Source organism: Pleurodeles waltl, chromosome 10 (assembly GCF_031143425.1).
Source record: "Pleurodeles waltl isolate 20211129_DDA chromosome 10, aPleWal1.hap1.20221129, whole genome shotgun sequence".
Lineage (NCBI taxonomy): Eukaryota > Metazoa > Chordata > Amphibia > Caudata > Salamandridae > Pleurodeles > Pleurodeles waltl.
The window spans coordinates 570,810,667-570,826,761 of NC_090449.1; the positions used below are offsets into that span (position 1 = coordinate 570,810,667).

General features: G+C 44.1%; 1 protein-coding gene across 1 annotated transcript in view; it reads right to left on the minus strand.

Annotated features, from left to right (window-relative positions):
* Nucleotides 1-252: 252 nt before the first annotated feature.
* The window catches only part of KLHL40 (kelch like family member 40), a 60,028-nt gene continuing 44,185 nt past the window's right edge, over nt 253-16,095 (minus strand). The window contains exons 3-6 of the mRNA XM_069211015.1: nt 7,804-7,911; nt 5,919-6,104; nt 3,289-3,435; nt 253-1,651 (exon numbers count right to left, since the gene is read on the minus strand). Coding sequence (XP_069067116.1) covers nt 1,540-1,651; nt 3,289-3,435; nt 5,919-6,104; nt 7,804-7,911 — 553 coding nt within the window. The 3' untranslated portion in view covers nt 253-1,539. The remainder of the gene's footprint in view (nt 1,652-3,288; nt 3,436-5,918; nt 6,105-7,803; nt 7,912-16,095) is intronic.

Sequence of the window (16,095 nt, forward strand, 5' to 3'; positions counted from 1 at the left end):
GCATGAATTGGGTATGTTCAAAAGGTTTTATCCTGCTTGGAAGCTGACATTTTGGGGAGGTCCAGAATTGTGCACCTGGCATACACACTGTATGTGTTGTGTTTTTCCAACCAGAGGCACATTGATGGCACAGGCCTTCGAGCTGACCCTACTGAGGCGACGACCTTAAGCTTTGATTCCTGAAGGGTTTCATCAAGGGGAGAAATACTTTTGCCATTTTTTTACATAACCAGTGAAGACCCAGAAACTAGAAACGGGATATATTTTACTTTATTTTGAGACAATATCGTATCTAAGATCTAATAAAGATTTCTTAAAATCTTGAGACAAAAAATATGATTTTTTGATTTCATGAAACACCTTCTGTGTGGAATTTGTAAGGTACATTTATGAATGCACAAAAATCAGCATCTGTTACTTTATTTTTAGCATACATACAGTGTACTTCTGCAGGCTCTTCTGGAAAAAAATCGACGATAGTCTGTGGGCAGAAAGTACTTGCCTATAAAGGTCAAAAGATTATAAAATGGCGACTAAAAAAATGTAAAAATTCATTTTCATAAAAAAGTGTGAAAGTTTGTAAAAGAATGATTTTTTAGAAGTTTTTTTCTGTAACCGCTATTCAATCCTAATTAGGATCTGTATGGTGAATGCGTGCGTTGGCGTGTAGCACCGCACTGCACAGCTCTGGTTTATCAGATTGCACTGTTTAGAGTGTACCGATTAAACTCTGAATTTCTCTAAGCAAATGTAAATTCTGATAGGACAGCTCGGAAAGACAATAAGGCAACCACTATTTTTTGTCTCCGAGCTATGCTAGCTGCTTCCTATGCATTAACTCGGAGATATTCTGAGTTAAATGTATGAGCTTTCGTAACAGCGTCGCATAAATACAGGTGCGCAATTGTGTCCTGTGCTAACACACACGTTCCTGACACAACACCAACATGGGCAACACAAAGGAAGGACAAGTGCTTGTGCTTGCTTTAGTGCCAGCACTGAAAGGGGCCTATCATTACTCTGCTGTTTCGATTTATGGCTGCTGTAAAAATAAATATGATTTGATATATGTTAGAACAATCACTCTCTGTATACACGAAGTGGGAACAACGTAGAATAGAAGTATCCAAGTTAGAATAAATAAATGCAAAACCAAGGTGTTGCATTTATTTATTGTTTTTCTCAGTATGGCTTCTGCCTCGTTTAGGCATACCGACCAGAGCTCACTTGGGTAATTCTCGTTTGCTTTATTAGGTTTACGTGTTACATAAAAATAGTTATATGTAATTTCGAACATCTCAGGATTTCAGGAGTGTGGTGGTGGTGAGCGTGAGCGTGAGCGTGGAGTGGTGGGGGTGGCGAGAGTTGTTGGCCTCCTCCATCTTTATGGCGAATGATATGCAATTAAAAGTCAACACTTTTGTGGTTATAAGAGCCACGTTACATTAAAGTCTGCACTTGTTAAAAAAAATCACGAAGGAATGCCTTCTGCATTCACTCAGTCACTAAATATGGGTAGCATATGTTCTCTTTCTGGTGTTAAATCTTGGTAAGTCGTAACGTGTTCAGGCGGACAGGCAAGAAGGTGGCCCCGGAGGCGTAGCGGATCTCTCTCAGCATGCCTTCCCACTTCTTCGTGTCTTCGTTGTATCTGCAAAGTAAGTGTAAAATAAGTCAGTGTGTCCATGGAAGCTTGTGTGGCCTCTGCAGAGGTTCCCATTCAGTATCTGTAACACATCCATGGTTTGGCGATCTGGTAATAGGCAGAGCCACTGAAATACGTAATTCTGCAACTGCAGCATTCTCTACATGATTATGGATTTACCCGCTTGCCACTAAATTACCAATGTGCTTCATAATTTGCCAAATACAACAAGTAAACATTTCTCCTCATACTTATGAAGCATTTGTGTTGTCATTGTATCATGCAAGTCGATGCAAGGACAATGCAAAGGCTTCAAGTCGATGCAAGGACAATGCAAAGGCTTCAGTATTATTTACATAGCCATGCAAGGCCTGGTTTTCGTGGCCTTGCGTGGCTTTGTAAAGAAACATAATGCAAGGCAGTTGCTTGCGCTGCGCTGTTTCATTTTAACTTGGGAAGCGTTCCATGGGTGGAGGTGTTCCCACGCGTTCCCCCATGTGTATTGGCGCGTTTTCGCATCTATGGTGTGTGTGATGGGTAGGGATGAACCTTGATTATTCAGAACGTTTACCAGAAATTGAGGAGTTAAGGAGTTTTTGGCACAGAATTAAAGTCTGTTTTAAATATATTAATTTAAAAAAGACAGAAAGACGCAAGATCATTAGCGCAACCTCAAACATACCATTGGTATTCGAATGCAAAAGGACTGAGTAATTTTTCTGCAGTTTATTGACATTGGTGTTTATGATTGGAAGGCATTTGTTGATTGAGAAGGCTAAAATGCCCTCAAGACTTAAAATTCAAAATTTACATTTTTGAAGGATAAGCGTGCTCTTGTCTTGATAATTGAGGTGGTATGCAGGCTCAATTGTGCTGATGCCTCACCACCATTTTTTTTCTCCCTCCTTCTCACTACCCGAACACATAAAGTTTAAGGATCAGACGGGGAACATATTTAGGTACACCAGGATGGGAAAGATAAGAAGGCATTGGGGTAGGGCGTAAGTAACCCAAAATGCACACAACAATAAAACTCAGAAGAAGAAAAAGTGGGCCCCCAGACTAAGGGCTTGATTTAGATATTGGCAGAAGGGTTACTCTGTCACAACAGTGATGGATATCCTGACAGCGGAAATCTAAATCCCATAGAAAATAATGGGATTTAGATTTTGGAGGCTTGGCTATCCCATGCCTTTGCGATGGAGTAATCTAACTGCCAATTTCTAAATCAGGCCCTAAATCCCCAAAAAGCATGGAGGCAGGCTAGATTTGCCAAACTTGAGCTTGACTTTACAACTGGGTCTTTGTCCATCCCCATTGATACTTCCATTTCTCAGAAAACCTGAAAAAGTCCAAATAAGAGTGGCACTTGTACACATGTAAAACTATGCGGCTAGGGAAGAATTGTGAACACAAGCACACTAAGTGGTGAATTAATTATGGGACAGTCACAGGCATGATGGATATATTAGTGGCTTTCCTGCATTAAAAAGTCCTAGGATCATTTGAGATCATATCCAATAATAATAAGGCAATCAACAAACGGTTAAATGTGAGAGCTCGGTTCCGCGGGTCATGTAAACAATAGAGGAATGGACATTTTAGCCATAGTGGGTAATACTTTGTACACTCGGATGGCTTACCTCCAGATGTCCGTCATTTCTGTTGGAACCAATTCCCCTTCATCATTTTCGATTGTAGCAAACCCACCGATGGCGTAAAGAGTACCCTTCATGCTGACAAGGCTGAGGGAACTGCGCTCCTGGGGAAACTCTGTGAATGCTTCCCACCTGGTAAAGGAAATTTTCATATGTTAAGCATATCTTGCAATCCAGCCATTTTACAGATATCTTTCTTGACATTTGTCAGCCCGGATCTCGTGTGCCAAATTAGCATAACTATAGAGGAATGTGGTTAATTTTGTGTGGATTTCACTTTCACAAACGGACTAAGGGGGTCATTCTGACCCTGGCGGTAAAATCCGCCAGGGCCTACGACCGCGGGAGCACCGCCAACAGGCTGGCGGTGCTCCCATGGGCATTCTGACCGCGGCGGTACAGCTGCGGTCAGAAACGGAAAACCGGCGGTGCTGCCCTGGGGAATCCTCCATGGGGATTCCGAGCCCCATACCGCCATCCTATTCCTGGCGGTTTTGGCCGCCAGGAAGAGAATGGCGGTATAGGGTGTCGTGGGGCCCCTGGGGGCCCCTGCAGTGCCCATGCCAATGGCATGGGCACTGCAGGGGCCCCCGTAACAGGGCCCCACATGCAGACACTGAAAATCGCGACGGGTGCAACTGCACCCGTCGCACCCCTTCCACTCCGCCGGCTCCATTCGGAGCCGGCATCCTCATGGAAGGGTGTTTCCCGCTGGGCTGGCGGGCGGCCTTCTGGCGGTCGCCCGCCAGCCCAGCGGGAAACCCAGAATACCCGCGGCGGTCTTTTGACCGCGCAGCGGTATTCTGGCGGGCCCCGCCAGGCCGGCGGCTACCGCCGCCGGCCAGGGTCAGAATGACCCCCTAAATCCTTAATCTTGCAGAAAACACAATGCCAAAAAAAAGCAAGACCGACTTCTAAAGGGCTCTTCTTAGAGACAACCCCTCAGAAAATCTCTTTCATAGCACATTAAGGGCCTCATTTACGAGGCCCTAGGGCACACTGCACCATAGGAGCATCATGTATTTAAATGGCCCGGTGATGCAGTGTGCCAGCCCATATTTACAAGGCATTCAAAGCCACCTTGCATGACTTTTATGGCCTTGTAAATATGGACCCCTTTCACGCATAACACTGCATAAAAGGGACGTTCCATGAGTGTTGCTTCGGGTGTTCCCACCCCACACCCATGGAACCCAAAGGAATTTGATGCATTCCCAGATTTACAGGTCTGGGAATGCGTGAGATTCCTTGGCCACCTCAGGGGTGGCGTACACAACGGGTAGAAATAGCTTTATTCCTCTCAGTTTTTCCCTCTTCCTACGATTGCTGCATTCTGCAGCACACATAGGAAGATAAAACACCTCTTGTGATTGTTTTGTGTAGGAAGGTGTCCCTTCCCGCACAAAAATAATCATCCCCGGAACACAGGCACCCTAACACCATGGTGCAAAGATGTCTACATTGGCGCTAGCCAGCAATTAGTTCTCTAGCGCATGGGGAGGTGACAGAAATGCACCGTATCTTATAGATACAGCGCATTTCTGTCCTTTCCAGGTGGCGCAGCAAGGTACCTGCTGCTCCGCCCTGCGCCATTGGCCTTGTAAATAAGGTCCTAAGTTACTTGTCCCTGCTTTCCACTTTACAGAGTTGTTGTGCTAGTTTATTGATCCTACAGGTTCCAAAGGGAGTCTATGAGAACACGCTGTCCATCTTTTGCTAAGGTGAAGACTGGAATAAAAACAAGATATTTGAAAGTCATTTCCAAGAATATGCCCCCTTCCATTAAGTGCCCCAGAAATGAACAATGTCTAGTAAAGAGCACCAAACTAGAGGTGAAGACTCCACTAGACTGGTGACTAAAAACCGTAAGCAGGAAAAAATCATATGATAGGTACTCTCCACTTATGCACCCAGGATATAGAACATGGTGTAGAACGGCAACCCCATTTTAAGACCTTCTTAGACCCTATTGAAATTCAGGAAAAGCCTAAGACGCATCTCTTCAAGAATCACTTTACCCCAACACACTAAAAGCTACTGGCTAGCTACCACCTGTATAAGTGTGTTCACTCCTTTATGGCCCACTAGTGCTAAGAGCTCCTTGCTTCTCAGCTAGGCTTTTGCTCTATAAATACCTGTGCACAAATCCATAAATCCTTATGCTGTCTCCTTCTCTGAAACTCTCACTTAGCCACCTTCATCTACTTTCACAAACGCAGAGGTAGCTCAACAGTGCTTGCTATAAGCTATTCTGAGGAAAAATGCAGACTGGCCTTAAGTATAAATCTGGATATTCTTCCGGCAGGCTAGTAACTTGAAAAGGCCAGACGAATTGGAGTTTGGTCTGCATAACACTTGACTGACTATTCTCAAACACTAACCAACTTTGAGGGACGGTGTCCTGTAAAGTGAGAGCTACATATTATCTTGGAGGCCATTTCAATTCTGCTAGGAGGCCTTTAAGGCTGAACCAAGAGACGGGTGTTATATAGCTTCCTCTAGTCAGCCCAAAATGCAAACTTTACAAGAGAGTAGACTTGCACTTTCTGCAGCAAGGTCACAGGTGTATATAAATATTCATAGATAGCTCCTTAGTTTGCAGCAGGTATACCTACTTGTTGGTTGCAATGTTGTAGGCCTCAACTGTGCTTGTGAGCCCTGTGTCCGTGACACCAGCTGCCACTATGATTTTGCCCTGGTGCAGGGTAGCACCGAAGAGAGAGCGAGCGGTTTTCAAGGGTGCTAACTCTTTCCACTCAAACTTCTTTGGGTTGTAGACATACATCTTCTTCAAGCATTTCCTGAGTAGGGAGAATAAAATGCAGTTAAGGTCACATGTGAAACAAAGCTATTACCACCTTCAAGTACCCTGCCAAAGTTACTTCATCCTCTGCAACTATTCTCACTCTTCCTATGGCTAGTCACAAGCCTAAGAGCCTCAGTCGCTGTTTTCATCTCCATTAAAGCTGCTTTCATAGTGCATAGTGAAAGCATAAATGGAAAATTATGCGTACAAAATGTTGTTGTCATGGCATCGTGTTTTTCGTACTCCATGCTAGGAGCAAAGAGTTAAAAACATAGGTCTTTTTCATCAGAATTATGATATTTGCATTCCTAACCAGTAAGAAGCACTAGACAATACACATGAGTGAAGTTAATACCTGAATTGACATCCGTAGGAATGCAGTAACAACAATTAGGATTGTCTTCCCACACCCGTGACTAGCTGAACAAGTACTATGACTGACTTCTCACTACAAGCCATATTTACAAAGGTTTTGCATCAGGTTAGCGTTACTATTTTAACTCCAATCTGATGCAAAATCCTTTTTGGGATATACAAACCAACACAAATTAGTATTTGCATCGGTTTATAAGAAAAGGTAACTCTGCATCAAGGGGGCATTCTATGGGTAGCACATGGACTTTTCTGTGCAACCATCCATGGTTGTTGATGCAAAATTCTATCTACTAACAATACTAGACCGGGGTGTGTGCCAAAAATTAATGCCATTTGAAAATTAGTGTTAAAAAAGAGACAGGCTGCTATTTATCCTAACTTTTCCCACTATGCATGTGTGCTGCATCGTACAGCACACATTCAAAGTGGGAAGAGTTCTTGCACTATGGTGCAAAGGTTTGTGGGCGGCACTAGGTAGCATGGTTCTGCGCTGGCACTATGGGGAGAGCACAATAGTGACATATCTCTGTAGATATAGTGCTTTCCTGCTATCTCGCAATGCAGTGGATCAACTGTGACAGGTTTGTAAATCTGGCCCACATGTAGACGCCTTTGTAATGGAGATTGTCTCCCTGCCTTATTATGACAGTATTGCAATTGCTGCAAGAGCCTTTACAGCCCTTAGGATCTCCTCACAACATCATGATTGCCTTCACAACACCTCTGGTTGCATTTACAACCCATAATAATCTTGGCACAACCAATAAGACTGCCTTCATAATACAACAAACACATTTATATCTCCAGTAAGTAAATAAGTAACTGTATTGACCATTAATAAAAACGTTCGATGCAGTCAATTAGCCAAGTTAAAGTGGTTTCAGCAACCAAAGTGGTTTCTTGATCGTTAATAAAAACATTCAATAAATACTAATAATACATGAAAAAATAAATTGGCTAATAAGCCCAATAAAACCATATTAAAAAGATGAAAAGTCATAATAAAATCATTTTTTTATAAACATCAGCCTCTGTCAAAACCACATTAAAATGTAAACTTATCGATGCAGTCAATTAGCCAAGTTAAAGTGTTTTCAGCATTCTGTCCAGAATAAATAGGACCAGGGTTATGTATTGTGTAAAACCACTTCTTAAAGTACCATTTATATCTCAGTAATTTCTAGTTTATGGCAGATAGTTCCCAAGATGATACAATAGGACTTTCTTCACTCTACCTTTCAATGAACCCAAGTATCAGCCCATCACTTTTGCTGCTTTGAACTTAGCGACGTGGTAACAGAGAGAAAGGTTGTACTCACTTGTCAGCTCCTTTCCCTCCTATGACGTAGACAAGATCATCTTGTGAAATTACTGCATGTCCGTAGACCTCGTAAGGAATTGGGTCTGATTCCCCCCATTTAAAGGACCTGTGTGAGGGATACACAAAAGATAAACTGAATATGAGCATCAAAGCTGCACCATCAATGGTGATGAAGATGCATTGATAGCATTCCAAGTGGAGTAGTGGCCAACAACATTAGACAGCTCAGCCGGTGAGTGATATTCTGTTTTGCACACCAGATGCTTATTTCCAACGCCAGCCTCCACCTCCACTTCAACGATTCTTTCATCATCCTGGTAAATTCATCTTTTAACAGTTACCTTGGTTGGTCCAATAACAGACGCTCATCTGCTTCAATTTCACAAATTGTGGAACCAGCTCAAGTTGTTTTGAGTATATATTCAACTGTTCTTGTTCCAAGTACCTAATCGTAGATTTTGGAACCTTCCCATATTTACAAAGACTTGTAAACCTGGGAATGCGGCAAAATGCTACTTCTTCCCCAGTCAGGCATAACGAGCAGAAATCATTTTATTTGTCGTCGTTATTTTTTCTGTACACGTGTGTTGCATTTGCAGCACACATAGAACGATGAAAACACCGTTAAGGATGTGTTTTGTGCAGGAAGGTACCCCTTCCGCACAAAAACAATCCTGCCTGTAATGCAGACACCCTTGCACCATCATGCAAGGGTGCCTGTGTTGGTGTTAGGAAGCACACAGTGTGCTAGTGCTAGCAGGCAGCAGAAATGTGCCATACCTTTTGATATGGTGCATTTCTGCTATCTCCCTTTCACGCAACGCAGCAACTTTGCTTGCTGCCCTGTGTGAAAAATTTGTAAATCAGCCCCAGTTGGTTGCACACCTCCTGGTTAGCATATGGCTTTTAATTCCTTTCGAAGTTCACATGTAGAAACAAAGGGGAATATGTACATACAATTCACGTCACACAGTGCAGGAAGGCAAGTTGCTGAGCTGCAGTGTGTGAATGGGAGAGGCCTGGAAAGCGCCCTATCTACTAAGATATTGTGTTCTTCAGATTTCTCCCTCCGCTGGCGCACTTGTGACAGCCTATTGCCTAAGCTGGAACTCTTGCACCATGGTGCAAAGGTGCCTGCATTAAAGACAGGATTGCTTTTGTGCAGCAAGGGATTCCTTCCTGTACAATAACAATCTTTAAAAGCATTTTCATATTTTTTGTGTGAGTTGCAGAATGCTGCACACATAGAAAGAGGAAATAAGGAGGAGAAAAAAATATATATTTTTCCTTGTTATGCCTGGTTCAGGAAAGCGTAGCATTTTGATGCATTCCTAGATTTACATGTCTTACAGATCTGGGAATGCGCCAAAATCCATGGATGAATGCATGGGAATGCCCAATCTCCATCCATGGAACCCCTCCTGAACAGAAAGTAAAGCAAGGCAATGCTATGCTTTGCCTTGCTTTACTTTTTGAGAAAAATCCCATGCAAAGCTACGTAGAGCCGGTTTATGTGGCTTTGTTTCAGAAGGAAAATGTCACTTACCCAGTGTACATCTGTTAGTGGCATTAGTCGCTGCAGATTCACATGCTGTGCACAGTCCGCCGTCTGGTGTTGGGTCGGAGTGTTACAAGTTGTTTTTCTTCGAAGAAGTCTTTTCGAGTCACGAGACCGAGGGACTCCTCCCACTTCGGTTCCATTGCGCATGGGCGTCGACTCCATCTTAGATTGTTTTCCCCGCAGAGGGTGAGGTAGGAGTTGTGTATGCTAATAATAGTGCCCATGCAATGGAATAAATATGTATGTACAAAATGAAGGTTTAATGTAATATATTTACAAATGTACAAATGTTCAAGATCTACTTCTAAACGGCTACAGGCTCCCGGGGAGGAGGGTGGGCGCATGTGAATCTGCAGCGACTAATGCCACGAACAGATGTACACTGGGTAAGTGACATTTTCCGTTCGGTGGCATGTGTAGCTGCAGATACACATGCCGGGCATAGACTAGTAAGCAGTTATCTCCCCAAAAGCGGTGGTTCAGCCTGTAGGAGTGGAAGTAGTTTGAAATAAAGTTCTTAGTACGGCTTGACCTACTGTGGCTTGTTGTGCAGATAACACATCTACACAGTAGTGTTTAGTAAATGTATGAGGCGTAGACCATGTTGCTGCCTTACATATTTCGGTCATTGGAATATTTCCTAGAAAGGCCATAGTAGCACCTTTCTTTCTGGTTGAGTGTGCCTTTGGTGTAATAGGCAGTTGTCTCTTTGCTTTAAGATAGCAGGTTTGGATGCACTTTACTATCCATCTGGCGATACCTTGTTTTGAAATTGGATTTCCTGTATGAGGTTTTTGGAAGGCAATAAATAGTTGTTTTGTCTTCCTAATTTCTTTTGTCCTGTCAATGTAGTACATTAGCGCTCTCTTGATGTCTAATGTATGTAGTGCTCTTTCAGCTATTGAATCTGGCTGTGGGAAGAACACTGGTAATTCCACTGTTTGGTTTAAGTGGAACGGTGAGATAACCTTTGGTAAGAATTTTGGATTTGTTCTTAGAACGACCTTATTTTTGTGTATTTGAATAAATGGTTCTTGTATGGTAAACGCCTGTATTTCACTTACTCTTCTTAGAGATGTGATGGCAATGAGAAATGCAACTTTCCACGTTAAGTATTGCATTTCACAAGAATGCATGGGTTCGAAAGGTGGACCCATGAGCCTTGTCAAGACAATGTTTAGGTTCCATGAAGGAACAGGTGGTGTCCTTGGTGGTATAATTCTCTTTAGGCCCTCCATAAACGCTTTAATGACAGGTATTCTAAATAGGGAAGTTGAATGAGTAATCTGCAGGTAAGCAGATATTGCTGCGAGATGTATTTTTATGGAAGAGAAAGCTAGATTTGATTTTTGTAAATGTAGTAAATATCCTACTACATCTTTTGGAGATGCATGCAATGGTTGGACTTGATTATTATGGCAGTAACAAACAAATCTTTTCCATTTACTTGCATAGCAGTGTCTAGTGGATGGTCTTCTAGCTTGTTTTATGACCTCCATACACTCTTGTGTGAGGTTTAAGTGTCCAAATTCTAGGATTTCAGGAGCCAAATTGCTAGATTCAGCGATGCTGGGTTTGGATGCCTGATCTGTTGTTTGTGTTGTGTTAACAGATCTGGCCTGTTGGGTAGTTTGACATGAGGTACTACTGACAGGTCTAGTAGTGTGGTATACCAAGGTTGTCTTGCCCATGTTGGTGCTATTAGTCTGAGTTTGAGTTTGTTTTGACTCAATCTGTTTACTAGATATGGAAGGAGAGGGAGAGGGGGAAAAGCGTACGCAAATATCCCTGACCAATTCATCCATAGAGCATTGCCTTGAGATTGCCGGTGTGGGTACCTGGATGCGAAGTTTTGGCATTTTGCGTTTTCTTTTGTTGCAAATAGATCTATTTGAGGTGTTCCCCAAATTTGGAAGTAAGTGTTCAGGATTTGGGGGTGAATTTCCCATTCGTGGACCTGTTGGTGATCCCGAGAGAGATTGCCTGCTAGCTGGTTCTGGATCCCTGGAATAAACTGTGCTATTAGGCGAATGTGGTTGTGAATTGCCCAATGCCATATTTTTTGTGTTAGGAGACACAACTGTGTCGAGTGTGTTCCCCCCTGTTTGTTTAAATAATACATTGTCGTCATGTTGTCTGTTTTGACAAGAATGTATTTGTGGGTTATCATTGGTTGGAATGCTTTCAACGCTAGAAATACTGCTAACAATTCTAGGTGATTTATATGAAACTTTCTTTGATGTACGTCCCATTGTCCTTGGATGCTGTGTTGATTGAGGTGTGCTCCCCACCCTGTCATGGAAGCATCTGTTGTTATCACGTATTGTGGCACTGGGTCTTTGAAAGGCCGCCCTTTGTTTAAATTTGTACTGTTCCACCATAGACGCGAGATGTATGTTTGGCGGTCTATCAACACCAGATCTAGAAGTTGACCCTGTGCATGTGACCATTGTGATGCTAGGCACTGTTGTAAGGGCCGCATGTGCAATCTTGCGTTTGGGACAATGGCTATGCATGAGGACATCATGCCTAGGAGTTTTAATACCATCTTTGCGTGTATCTTTTGTGTTGGATACATAGCTTGTATCACCTTGTGAAAATTTTGAACCCTTTGTGGACTTGGAGTGGCTATCCCTTTTGTTGTGTTGATTGTCGCTCCTAAGTATTGCTGTGTTTGACACGGCAAAAGGTGTGACTTTGCATAGTTGATGGAGAAACCCAGTTTGTAAAGGGTTTGTATAACATAATCTGTGTGGTGTGAACACTTTGTTAGCGAGTTGGTTTTGATTAACCAATCGTCTAGGTACGGGAACACGTGTATTTTCTGCCTCCTGATATGTGCAGCTACTACTGCTAGACATTTTGTAAAGACTCTTGGTGCTGTTGTTATTCTGAATGGCAACACTTTGAATTGGTAATGTATTCCTTTGAATACGAACCTTAGGTATTTCCTGTGCGAGGGATGTATCGGTATATGGAAATATGCGTCTTTTAGATCTAACGTTGTCATGTAGTCTTGCTGTTTCAGTAGTGGTATTACGTCTTGTAACGTGACCATGTGAAAGTGGTCTGATTTGATGTAGGTGTTTAGTGTTCTGAGATCTAATATTGGTCTCAGACTTTTGTCCTTTTTCGGTATTAGAAAGTACAGTGAGTAAACTCCTGTGTTCTTTTGTGTTTTTGGTACTAATTCTATTGCGTCTTTTTGCAGTAATGCTTGAACTTCTAGTCCTAGAAGGTCTATATGCTGTTTTGACATATTGTGTGTTTTCGGTGGGACGTTTGGAGGGAGTTGGAGAAATTCTATGCAATAACCATGTTGGATAATTGCTAAGACCAAAGTGTCTGTTGTTATTTCCTCCCATGATTTGTGGAACTGGCTTAGTCTTCCCCCCACTGGTGTTGTGTGAAGGGGTTGTGTGACCTGTGAGTCACTGTTTATTTTGAGGGGTTTTGGGACCTTGAAACTTTCCCCGGTTTCTTGGGAATTGGCCCCCTCTGTATTGGCCTCGAAAGCCACCCCTTTGATATTGTCCCTGGTAGGTAGGTGGTCTTGTTTGTGAGGTGCTGGCTTCTGTGGCTTGACCTCGAAACCCTCCTCTGAAAGTTGTTTTGCGAAATGTGCCAAATGTGCCTCTGCCCTGCGGGGAATAGAGTGCGCCCATGGCTTTGGCTGTGTCAGTGTCCTTCTTTAATTTTTCAATTGCAGTGTCCACTTCTGGGCCAAACAATTGCTGTTCATTGAACGGCATATTGAGCACTGCCTGTTGTATCTCAGGTTTGAAGCCAGATGTGCGCAGCCATGCGTGCCTCCTTATTGTCACAGCAGTATTTATTGTTCTTGCAGCTGTATCTGCTGCATCCATAGAAGAACGTATTTGGTTGTTGGAGATATTTTGCCCCTCTTCAACCACTTGTTTCGCTCGTTTCTGGAATTCTTTGGGGAGGTGCTCGATGAGATGCTGCATCTCGTCCCAATGGGCCCTGTCGTATCGCGCTAGGAGTGCTTGCGAGTTGGCGATGCGCCACTGATTTGCAGCTTGTGCTGCAACCCTTTTCCCAGCTGCATCAAACTTGCGGCTCTCCTTGTCCGGAGGTGGTGCGTCGCCTGATGTATGCGAGTTGGCTCTTTTACGAGCTGCTCCTACGACTACTGAATCTGGTGTCAGTTGTGATGTAATAAAAGCAGGGTCTGTGGGCGGTGCCTTGTATTTTTTCTCCACCCTTGGAGTTATTGCTCTGCTTTTAACAGGCTCCTTGAAAATCTGTTTAGCGTGCCTTAGCATTCCCGGGAGCATGGGAAGGCTTTGATAATGGCTGTGGGTGGAGGACAGGGTGTTAAAGAGGAAGTCATCCTCAATAGGCTCCGAATGTAGAGATACATTATGAAATTCGGCTGCCCTAGCTACCACCTGTGCATATGCTGTACTGTCCTCAGGTGGTGAGGGTTTAGTTGGGTACGACTCTGGACTATTGTCCGATACTGGAGCATCATAGAGGTCCCATGCTTCCTGATCATCCTGGCTCATGGTGGTATGAGCTGGTGATTGTGGTGGAGTCTGTGCCGGTGATACATGAGTTGACTGTGGTGGAGAGGGTGGTGTAGTTACCCTCTTTACCACCTTTGCTTGTGGTGGCTTGTTTTGTTGCTGGAAGTCAAGTTTCCTTTTCCTTCTGATTGGGGGAAGAGTGCTGATTTTCCCTGTACCCCTTTGGATAAAGATCCGCTTTTGCGTGTGATCTACCTCTGTAGTTTGAAATTCCTCTTCAAATCGGTGTCTTTTTAGTTGGGAGGACAGTGATTGTTCCTCTGAGTAGGAACTGGTTTTTGGTTCGGTTGCCGGGTGTTTTGGCACCGAAACCGTGTCTTTAGTTGTTTTCGGCTCCGACGAGATCTTTCTCTTTTTCGGTGTCTTGGCCTCTCGTGCCGACCATCTTCGGTGCCGCTATCTCTGTGCCGAGCAGCTTCGGTGCCGCTGTCTCTGTGTCGAGTAGCTTCGGTGCCGCTATCTCGGTGTCAAGCCTTTTCTGCACCACTCTCTCGGTCCCGAGAGTGTTGCGTGCCTGTGTCTCGACCTGAGTCGGACGACTTCGGCACCAGCTCTCTCTTTTTCGGTGCCGATGGACGGTCACCTACTTTATGGGTTATGCCATGGCCTGTTGGCAGTGGCGTCCCCTGGGCTTTGTCTGTTTTTTCGTGTGATCTTTCTTTCGACGTCTTACTCACGGTTGGTTGCTCGTCGACGTCGAATTCTTCGGAATCCGATTCGCGGATGGAGAAAGTTTCTTCTTCTTCCTCCTCCTCGAACCCTTGTTGTCCTGTCGGCGTGGAAGCCATCTGCAACCTCCTGGCTCTTCGGTCCCTGAGCGTTTTTCTCGACCGAAACGCGCGACAGGCCTCACACGACTCTTCCTTGTGCTCGGGGGACAGGCACAAGTTACAGACCAAGTGTTGGTCTGTATAAGGATATTTACTGTGGCATTTAGGACAGAATCGGAACGGGGTCCGTTCCATCAGTCTCGATGTTGCACGCGGTCGGGCCGACCAGGCCCCGACGGGGGATCGAAAATACCCCGAAGGGTTACTGGAGCTCTTTAAGGCTCGGTGTCGATTTGCCCTAACTATCCCGATACCGAACGAAACAATACCAACAAATTTTCCGTTGATTCTGACTAACTTTCCGACCCGAAACACGGAGCGAAAAGGAACACGTCCGAACCCGATGGCGGAAAAAAAACAATCTAAGATGGAGTCGACGCCCATGCGCAATGGAACCGAAGTGGGAGGAGTCCCTTGGTCTCGTGACTCGAAAAGACTTCTTCGAAGAAAAACAACTTGTAACACTCCGACCCAACACCAGACGGCGGACTGTGCACAGCATGTGTATCTGCAGCTACACATGCCACCGAACATAACATTTTGCATGGTGGCTGCACCAAAAAAGTAGTGCATCCACCACGCAAAATGTTAGTAAATGTTCCCCAAGGTCTCTTGACAGAGACAACCATGGTGCTCCAAACCTGCTGCGTGGCACAGAGCTAATAAGGCCAAAGACACTAGCAATGCTCCTGCACCCACAGACCAAATGCTGAAGCATGTATAGTGCTCAGCACTCGTAGCAGCGCTGGCAGCTATCTCTGACCCAGAGCATTAGTACAGTTGTACTTGCATCAGTGAACTGGGAAGCACCTGGTGAGGCTGGAGGCACTGGCATGGCTTCTGCACACAGAAGGTAACTGCAGCTGTATAGGGTCTGCTATGAAGTCGTCACAAAATGACATTGACTCTCCAGGCTCAAACAGTATATTCCAGAAGAAAGGGATTCTTACTGGAGCATGCATCTCCACCACTCCACGATCTGCTGTAGCCCTCATACAACTAGCCTGACATGTACATCAAGAGGCAGAACAAAACATATCAGATAGGGTCGAGCTTCCGGCTGAAGTGTTTGACTCTATCCCCTTTGACTGCCTTGGACCTCTTAATTTGGCTAGCCTGTATGCATCTGAAAGGACAGAATGAAGGGCACACTATTCCCCCATAAAAATTATATTCCTATTAGAGTGTGTGTTTCCACAGGTTTATGAAGCTTGGCATAACAACCATAGGTCAATCTGTAGAGAAATCCATCAGGTCTAATCATGTGGAACTTGTCTATGTAAAAAGGCCTGTGTTTGAGAATAACATGGAGCAAAAAGTGCAAGAGCACCAATTTTTGCATGTTATTC